Source organism: Glycine soja, chromosome 19 (assembly GCF_004193775.1).
Source record: "Glycine soja cultivar W05 chromosome 19, ASM419377v2, whole genome shotgun sequence".
NCBI lineage: Eukaryota > Viridiplantae > Streptophyta > Magnoliopsida > Fabales > Fabaceae > Glycine > Glycine soja.
The window spans coordinates 8,437,030-8,447,518 of record NC_041020.1 but is presented as its reverse complement, the minus strand read 5'-3'; the positions used below and the strand labels follow the sequence as shown (position 1 = coordinate 8,447,518).

General features: G+C 30.6%; 1 protein-coding gene across 3 annotated transcripts; it reads right to left on the bottom strand.

The window, feature by feature from the left end:
• Window positions 1-3,332: 3,332 nt before the first annotated feature.
• On the bottom strand, window positions 3,333-8,930 carry LOC114400500 (E3 ubiquitin-protein ligase RGLG2-like). Of its 3 annotated transcripts, XM_028362974.1 has the most exons (13): window positions 8,774-8,899; window positions 7,951-8,037; window positions 7,461-7,790; window positions 6,488-6,572; window positions 6,249-6,389; window positions 6,043-6,156; window positions 5,841-5,938; window positions 5,260-5,339; window positions 5,077-5,182; window positions 4,843-4,970; window positions 4,459-4,741; window positions 3,795-3,851; window positions 3,333-3,702 (listed from the first exon to the last, which is right to left on the bottom strand). In XM_028362974.1, exons 3-13 carry the CDS (start codon window positions 7,776-7,778, stop codon window positions 3,622-3,624), a joined length of 1,491 nt encoding a protein of 496 aa, XP_028218775.1. In that variant the 5' UTR covers window positions 7,779-7,790; window positions 7,951-8,037; window positions 8,774-8,899; the 3' UTR covers window positions 3,333-3,621. The 3 variants fall into 3 exon arrangements, with proteins under 3 accessions (XP_028218775.1, XP_028218773.1, XP_028218774.1); XM_028362972.1 differs by lacking the exon at window positions 7,951-8,037 and having other exon boundaries at window positions 8,774-8,930; XM_028362973.1 differs by lacking the exon at window positions 8,774-8,899 and having other exon boundaries at window positions 7,951-8,693.
• Window positions 8,931-10,489: the final 1,559 nt, after the last annotated feature.

Here is a 10,489-nt window from a genome sequence, read left to right as displayed (position 1 = left end):
GTATGAGGAACAAATTTCCAGTTTAGAGATTAGGTTCCCATCAATACCACTCGCCCAACCCTCGTTGACAATAGTTGGTTCCAATAGCCATGAGCTCTCAAAGCGAAATTGTTTCTTGTAAGGTCTCGACAATTTGCATCAAGAAGAAGATGGGTAGGGGAATGATTAGAGTTAGAAGCAATAATGTTGTTTAGCTTAAAATAATGAGGGTACATTTTAAGCCAATCATGGTTAGCCAAGGCTCTATCAAGCTTTTCTTCGATGGCATTATGTTTTCATTTGCTTCTAGACCATGTAAATTTGTACCCATCCATTGGAAGATCATGAAGGCCGTTGTCAGAAATAGCATCTCTAAATCCATGAAGGAGCCAATTTGGGTGATCTTTGCTACCAATTTTTTCATCACTAGACAAGAGATCGTTAAAATCTCCAAATATGCACCAGGGGAGGGGTGAGGGAGAGATTTCTTATCAGATCCCAAGATTCCTTCCTTTTTCCTCCATCAATATTAATGAGATTTAGGGAGAAATTAAGAAGTTGGCATTGGAAAGGGTGTTTCTAGAAGAAAGCTAGACCTTAGCATCTTTCATTTACATCAACAACAATATGAATCAAAACCAATGAGGTTCTATATTTCTTCTATAAGATGGAAGTTCACTAGAGTTTCACAAACAAATACCATGTCCAAACATAAAATTCGGATTAGTTCACTAGAATTCCAATTGAGAATATTCATCTTCCCTGTTAGCCCTCTTTATCAGGATCCGTAAATAACAAAAAAAAAAAACAGTATTTTTGAGTGAGCTAGGACTAAAAAGACGTAATGTTAGTTTGTACAACCAAATAAATCAGCATTAAATAATTCTTTAATAATAATTATATTGAATATTATATATACATTTCAAATCCATGTGACATAATGTTAATTGAAATTCTATTATTTGATTTTTAATTTCTCTTTGCCTATAAAAATATTATTTGATTTTTAAAATCGTTGCCAATAAAAAAATTATTTGACTTTCTATTCTTCAGATTTAATTGATTCTCACTATTATTTTTTTTTGGTATACTAACGTAATATTTTGAAATTATTTCTGATTGGAATTCTCAATTTCTTTTATTATGGAATTAAAATTATGAATTTGAAAACATAATCATTTCCAATTCTCACTTTTTTATTATAAAATCAAATATAATATTTAATAAAAAATGAAATATTTCAACTTCATTTTTTCTCCATTTTCTTTGTATTTTTCTACTCTGTGACCATTTTTTCCTCACTTCGTTCTGTGTATTTCATTTTACATTTCTCTATCTTTTTGCATTATTTCATAACCATATTTCTATTTTTATATCTATATTTTTTCCTATTTCAGGGGTGCAGTAGAGTGTGTTCTTATACATGCATCAAGTACCGATTCTATTTTCTTTCATTTTGTTTGTCATCTGCTACTTCAAGACAAATTTACACGTCCTCTTTTACAAAATTTAAAAACTTATATATTATCTTCTATTGTTGTTGTTGATGGAGGTGAATTTTTTGAAGGTGTTGTACTAAGCAGAATTAATGATTATGGTTATAGATGACTTTGATGGCAAAGACTTGATGATGGTTTGACAGTATTACATTGAGGTTTTTTTTACTATTTTTCTTTTCATTTTATTCTTCTGTTATTTTTTTTTTTTTTGTTTCATAGTTATTGAGTAACTGACATCTCCTTTTTTTATTGTTTTATTTCTCTTTCTCTGATTTTTTTTCCTTCCTCTTATTTTATTTCATGCCAAACAACTAAATTTAAATGAATTAAAATTTAAATAAAAACTAGAAAAAATGATTATTTTGTTAAATAAAATTCAATTAACGTATTCGAACACGCATTATAAAAATATTTATAGTTTATTTTATATATTTGTTTTTAAATGTATTTAAATAAGACATATTGAATGACTACAATAGTGTGAAAGCAAATCAATCATTTATATGTATTGAATGTCATATCCGATTAAATTTAACATAAATTAACGTCAATATAATATTATACGGAACTTTTAATCGTTCAAGTATTAAATTGAACAATTCATTTATGATCATTATAAATAATTAAAATATTCTGTTAGTTTGGACATTTGAATTGATTTTACATTTTTAATAATACAAATTAGATTAAAATGCAATTTTTATTTTCATATATTTTTAAAAATATGTAATTTTAGTCCTCCTATTTTTTAATTGAAACATTTTGTATTTTACTTTTAAAAAAATTCAGGATTTTAATTCTATTTTCGAATTGAGATATTTCATCCCCCACTTGTAAGAAATTTATCATTTTAATCTCATTGGTCAATTTCAAACTTATAGAGTATGTACTAGCTTGTTAACAATTAAATAATAAGGAAAAAAATCTGTCATATGAATAATAAATAAATATGTGTCAGAATGTTTTACAAAGTAAATAGATAAAAAGTTTGAAATTAACCACAAAGACTAAAATTGTGAATTTTTAAAGGTGAAAGATAGAATGTCTTAATTAAAAAATAAAGAATTAAAATCTCGAACTTTTTAAAAGTAGGAGATGTAATATCTCAATTAAAAAATAAGGGACTAAAATCATAAATTTGAAAAGATAGAGGGATAAAAATTACATTTTAACTTTCATTTATTAATATTTTGTTTATAATTCAAAAACAAAAATTCCCTTTCAATTTTCCGTGCATCTATCCAGTTTTTGCTAAAGATTGGTTGATTAGAGTGAAAGTAGTTAAAACATTGTACACGTGCTGTGGTTAATAATTTTAATTGTTAAACCCAAATGAAGTTTACCAAGCCAAGAAAGTTATTCCTGTGGCGAAAAGCGAAAATTCATGTGATGGTAGTTGTAGGAGAAGAGTAAGCTTGGTTTGATCTGAAAGTCTTTGTTAAACCATATGAATCTAGTTTAATTATTATTTTTATTTTTTTGTTTTGGATCAAAAATCACATGCATCTTTTCAACTCAGGGATAATTGAACACAAATTCTCATACTAAATAAATCATTCTCATTTATCTTAACATAACAAAATTTTATTTTATCCCATTACGCCAACTTTTTTTATTAACCGGTCAATTTAATTTACGTTCATAAGTTTGAGTCCAACCAAACTATTCAAAACCGATAACCATTGGTTCAAGCGTCAGATTTCATGGTAGGAACCCGCAGGTCTAAGAAAGATTGCTTGACTTGTGGTTCTCCCTGCTGTGTTCGTATAGGTATAACTTTAGGATTTGTTATTTATGATAAGAATTAGTTGACTACATGTGCTGAAATATTGCTTTTCTTTCACCAATTTACTCTGGATACTAAAATGGTCGAATTAACATTTTCTTTTTGTTTGGACAACCCAAGAAACAAACCAAACAAATTCTTGTTCACATTTGTTCGGTTGGGGTTTGAAGAATTTTTTTACAAGTCCAAACCAAATAAAACCAAATAATTTAATTGGTTTGGATATTTTTTTGTTGTACCATTTTTCATCAATAGACACAGCTGATCTAACGTTTGTATACAACCAGAGAAGGTTAAAAAAATCAAAGAATTTTAGCTTACACAACAAAATAATTAATTCACAACGGAAGAGGCCGCCTAGTAAAGCTTAATTCTGGTGTTAATGGGGCTTCTACAGATGGGACACGACTGAAGATCTTGTCCACATTCACAACATGTCTGTCATGTAACAAAAACAAAGAGGTCATAAGCACTCCCTTATTTGATCTTTCCTTAAAAAATATGGGACGAAATTGAAAATATTGTTTTACCTGATGTCCACATCCGAAGGCCATGTCTTTTGAATTGGTCAGACATATGGGGCAAAGCTGCAAAAGACCAATTCGATTTGTTAATAAGTTCATAGAAAATCATAGCAAATCCAATCCTAATATTGTACATATAAAATTCAAAGCGACAAGAAGAAAATAAAATTGTACAACTACAACCTGGATTCATGACAGGCACCATTTCAGTCACTGGACATAGAATAAAGAAGGGCACGATGAAAATATGCAACAAAATTAAGCAGGTAATTGATGCCACTAATCTCTCCCCATAGACCAGGTAGAATCTGTTACACGAGTAATCTATTTTCTCGACTAAGGCATGTATGTAAAGATAATGCCAAGTAGAAGCTAAAATTGGAACAAGATAAGGAAAAAGAAACAATATGTATATTCATCTAATTTCGAGCAATGCCCTATTACATTTGTATTTGCTCCAAAAAAGACCTTATCAAGAAATATGACACATAGGAGTTGTAAGGTTGGTTTGGTGGTAAGAAGAGAAGGAAGGGTAGGAAAGGTCATGGGTTCGATTCCTCTAGCTAACAAAAAACTAAAACAATTAACAACTAACATTTACCGATTAAAAAAAAAAAAAAACATGACACAGATTTCTATCAGAAGTACTTTGTACTTTGTGGGGTTGTACCTGATTGTCATATGAGGAACTTGGGGCAGGAGGAGCTGTGCCAACAGGGTCCGTGTTGTCATAATAAGAAGGGGCACTCTGCTCAAAGCTAGCAGCATGAGAAGGTTTTGAACTGCTAAAAGATGCTGAACCATAAGGTTTTGGGGCATCAAAGGATGCTGAACCATAGGGTTTTGAAGCGCCAAAAGATGCTGAACCATAAGGTTTTGAAATGCCCATAGATGCTGAACCATATGATGGTGTTGGGAGAGCAACTCTCTGAGGAGCATTTGCATTTCGACCACTATTTAATAGTTATAAACACAAAGAGCATCCAAAATTTTGTCAGAAATTGAACTGAAGTCTTTTTTTAGGGGGAAAAATGGTAAAGAACTGAAAAATTACCCCAAGAGATTAAGCTCTATTGTTGCCTTATACTGAGAAGGAATTTCCATCAGTGCTGCAAGCGCAAATGCTGCCTCTTTTCGAGAAGGAGGAATATTCTTTGACATAATTTCTGTGAAATTCACAAACTAAAGAAGCACAAAGAAACCCACAATAATTCAGTCAATCAATTCCCACTAATTAGAACATTTTAACAGGTATTAATCAACATTATGTTTTCTCCTCATCAATTACCTGAAAATTATCAAAGACCCGGGCTGGGATATTGTCATCAAACTCCTTCATCATGTCCCAAGGACCATCTCCAACACCAACCAATATGATTGAAAGAGGAAATTTACTGTGACAAAGCAGGTATATAAGAAAAGATATTTGAATAGAAAAAACATTGTTGAACAAAACCTACAGGATAATCACCTGGCCTCAACAATGGCATCCACAGTGCTCTGCTCCTGTGGACTTAGTCTCCCATGCTCAGTGTCAATACTTCTTGTTACCTGCACATATATCATGCAGGTTGGCTTATACTAAGAAAAGTATCATTGTAGCAATAGAAAGTTGGACAAACTACTTTAAATTGCATTGTAGCAAACGTGACTTTAACTACATGAAATTACAGGAAGAGTGGAGCTTTATATATGCCAAATATATATTTCCTGTCCATTTAAAGTCTGATGTTTTGAAAGTAAATTAAGTCCAGAAAAGATCAGTCCCAACAAATAACAAACAAATTATCAAGAGAGACATGAAGCAGAGTATTATTTGTTAAGTTTTGGTTGATTTTTGGATTCTTAGTCCCAACTACTTTTGTCTCTGAAATAATAGAAGCAGGAATGAAGGAAAAAGCTAGATACAATTCAGTTTTGTAAGCCAAGTTATTTCCTGAGCTAAATCCAGAAAATTGAAAAGATGAAAGGTAAATGGAGACATCATCACAAAGATCTGAAAAATTGCTTAATTTAAGACAACTCAATACATTCTGAATATAAATAGAATACCTGGCCGTCCGCAACTATCACCAAAACATGGTACTGGCCTCCAGTCTGCTCAACTATTGTCATGGCCATTTCAACGATTGGTGCAAATGAAGTAGGACCTGGGATAAAACCATCAGTCAAAATTAGCTCTGCATTACAATATCTACAACAGAAATAATAATAATTTACAAAAGAAGAACAAGACAAGTAGTAGAAATATAACCTGCAAGTCGAATAATAGGAACAATTTCCCTATACCGACTCAACACTTCTTCAAATCCATTGCAAATTCGTTCATCTGGATAGAAACTAAAGACATCTTGATCATGTGTTGATGCTGCCATGATATCACAGTAATGCCCATTACCACATTTAAAAAACAAACAAAACTTCTATAAAAAAATAAGTTGAGAACTTTGAGAAAGCTACCATCCCCAAATCCAAAACAAGGAATCAAGTTATCCTCATCAAATGCAGCCAAGGTCTTCCCAATAATTGATATTGCTTGTTCATAGGGGTTTGGACCATTCCCAATGTGATGCAAACTTTTTCTGTTAAATGAATGCTTTCCTGAAAGCAGCACCAAGTTCAGCATATATTTCTCAGCAACACACTGCATAAATTGTACTTTTATCTATAGAGCAAAATGAATATTTATAGGGCCTAACCTGTCCACTCATTGCTCTTAGTGAAATCAATACCAAGAATAAGATTTGAAGACTCAAGGCCTGCACGTGCAAGAGCCTCAGTCACCTGTAATGACAAATGTGAGAATGTAAAAATTAAAATGATGACAAAGCATCAACAAATTTCCTAAACTAAAAAGATGAATAAGAAGGACCATCAGTGACAGAAATATGCAAAATGCAAGACAATATTATAATCAGCTAAGTCAAGGCTGATCACATGAAAATACACTTAAAAGTGTTATATACTCACTTATAGCTCCAAATTCATCAGAAAAATATAACATGCAGAGTCTTTCTCTTTCACTTGAGTGAATTCAATTTTTCATAGTTAAATGACCAAATATGGAAGCAAGATGACCTGGCAGCCATTCACTGGTAATTTTATGAGCTAGCACAAGGTGAGCTGCTTTAAAATTTCCGGTCCTGATTCTTGAGATTTTAATGAATCTTTCTCAAGAAAAGATCATCAACCTCAAAATTCAATATAACATTCAATTGCAATTGCACTGCATTGTGACTATTATTTTCTTCTAGAATATCAAATTATAAATAAGTGGAAATAAAATTTTCCCACTTTCAAAGGTGACAACAAAACTTTCCTGTGATAATTATTTTGTAAAGTTTAAGTTACTAAACTTTTCTGTGGTAATTAACTGTAAACAAATTATTCCTAAAAATCTCATTCCTAACAATCTCACTCTCGGGAAAGTAATTTAATTCAAAATGAAAGATTCCCAATACCAAATGCCAAAATCTATTTTTTTTTAAAATTAAACACTTTGGATTCTTAACTGCCAAATTATTTTTCTTATAAAAATAAAACTACATAAAACAAAGCCAAATGAAGAAAAGCATTTCAATTCCCAGACAGATAAAATAACCATGGCTTAATCCCATGACAAGCTAAAGTTAAACACAACAGTACATCACCTACAACCAAAGCATCTCTTACCTCATCTATGGAGTTGTAGTTATCTGTGATTCTCGAGTATTTCCTGTCTAACCGCTTCTCATTTCTGTGGCCGGCCACTCTGCCGCTAGCATGAGGCTGAGGTTCATTGCCATAGTTTGGCGGCGGCGGCGGCGGTTGGGCATAATACGGCTGCTGTGTAGGATAAGAAGGCTGTTGTGGCTCATACGCGTAACCCCCGTGACCATAACCTGATTGGGGGTCAGGATATGAACCCCAAGAAGACGCAGAGGAACTTGAACGCACAGATGAATTCTGCCTCCAATTGTTATTATCCTCCTTAGAATTGTTACCCCCCATCAACTCAATTCTCTAAAACACCAAAAAAAATAACAATAAATAATAGCAAAAACTCCCAACCCCACTTATCTCCTTAAACGAAATCGAGCAGAAAACAATCCAAAATCAAAAGCACAACAAATAACAAGAACTCCAAATCCAATTCCAGATACTATATAGCGTGTTTCCAAACCTGTTGAGAAGTAAGAAATCACGTCAGGGATGTGAAAGTTACAACTACCAGCTTCTTAGCTGACGCGAAAAACCACGTCTGGGGTATCTGGAATGTGGAACCAAACACGCTAATAATAAATAATGCCAAAACTCTCAAACCCCACTTTCTCCTTAACAAAACTGAGCAGAACACAATCCAAAATCCAGAATTTCAAAACCAAACAAACAAACAGTATAAGAACTCCAAAGCCAATTTCAGGTGCTATATATAAATGTAAACAAAGAACTCTTCTGGAACGTTGAATACTTGAATCTTCAAAATTTCGCAGCAAATGCTCAATTCAAGAGACAAGGACCAATTTATTAAAAAAAGAAAAACACCAATCGACTCAAAGAAACAAAGGCTTATTAAGTAACCCTGTAACCGCCGCCATGTGTCTTCAAACATATTCAACACACGGCATCTCGGTTTGGTTCCACACCGAACGCAATAATAATAATAACAATAACGTGACAAAATCTCGCTGAACGATAAATGGAAAGTGAGAAATTAAAAACAAAAAAAAAAAGAAATTGCCAGAAATATCAATTCAATTTCTACACGAACTCTCACTGTCGTCGTGCATGCATATCAATTAACACGCACGCTCAGTGGCCACAATAGATTGCGGAAACCTTACACTAACTCATGAATATCCGAAAATAAGAAACGTAGGTTGTAAATTGTAATTTGTGAAAATCGTTAAATGAAACGAAACGACAATGACGACGACGACGACGACGAAGAAGAAGAAGAAGAAGAAGAATGGAGTTTGAGTGAGAAGTGGTGGTTGTGGAGATACCTGGATCTGAACGGCGATGGAACATGACGTTCGGAATATTCTGGAATCGGTGTTGAGAGAGAGAGAGAGAGGATGTTCAAATAATAATCAACTCTTGGTGAACGCTAAAAGGTGGATACTGGAGGAGACAACACTTTCTCTCTGGTTTTTATTATTATTATTATTATTATTTTTGTTTTAGTTTTTTAATTCTTGTTTTCTAGCGTTGAAGATGAAGCTTGCAGAATATGATTTACATGGAGTAAACATAGTTAATTTGAAGTAAAAAAATTAATGAATAATGAATGAAGCATGTGGTTAATATTAATTATTTCTAAAGCACGGCTAATTAATTTTTTTTTCAAGAGAGCACGGTCCTCTTTCATCAATTAGGTGGGAGACTAATCTTTCTTTTAACACATAAGTATAGATCGTTAATGAAATTTTGCGCACAATGATGATATATGAGAATATACCTAAAAAATTGAAAAATTAATTTATTAAATTATAAGTGTTTGATAAAATTAATTATGAAAATAGATAAAAATATAAAATAACATTTAAAAAAGATAATAAAAAAATTAAATAAATATTTTTAGGAAAAAAAAGAAATAACAAATAAAGAATTGAAGTTAACATTAAAAAAATGTTATTTCAAGTTTTAAAAAATACTAAAAGTTATTAAACAAATTGTTTATAAAAAAAAAGTTCTACTAATAAAAAATACTAAAAATTAACTTAAATAATTTGTTCAAAATCTCCCGCTAAATTAATTATCTCTCAAGTGTCAATGCATTAAAACTTTACACAAGTGCATCAATCCGTTAAATATCTCAGTCATTTATTTTATGATATTAAATTAAAAAATAATTATTCACTGAAATAATTTTATATTATTATTTAATTATAATTTATTATTAATATAAATTTTAAAATAATTTTATTGTAAAATATTTACATTGCTCTTTTGTTCTAAAATTAATTATTACTATTAAGCATTTTAATAACTTGGTAACTTCATTGCATAACTATAATTACATTATATTATAATTATATACTCTTAATCTATTAATCATGTATCATATAATCTAATTGAATTAGTTGAAAAGAGTGCGTTATACTTATTTTTTATTTCTAGAAATAAAAAAAATAAAAAATTACTGTTAATTTCTTATCCTATTTATAAGATCATCCTTTTTATAATACTTTAATATGAACGAAAAAAGTATATAATTATAATTATATACTCTTTTCCTTGTTTATATTATTCAATTAAAATAATAATAATAATTTACATGATATTTCTATAATATTAATGGAGTTAATTTAAATATATTCACTCTTATTCAATCATATATTTTTGTGTATAATTAATTTTTTAACATTTATAATAATTATTTTATGAATTACTAGAGAAAAGGAAACACAAACAATAATTTATAGAAGTAATTATAGAGATAAAATATAACACAAAATGCATACACAAAAATCTGATATCCACTTTATACATAGTTATAAATATCTAGTAACATAATTGTATTATGTTGTAAAAGAAACATTATTTTAAACGATATATACCCAATTAATGGCCTCAATTTTGCCCACTAAAAAAATACATTTAGAAGGAAAAAAAAACATGGAATGATTCACGTGTCATTATTGTAACTAAATGGTCATTAAAGTCTTGATTGAATTCTTATTGAAGAGAACTTGTGATTGATCGTAAGGAAAGGGATT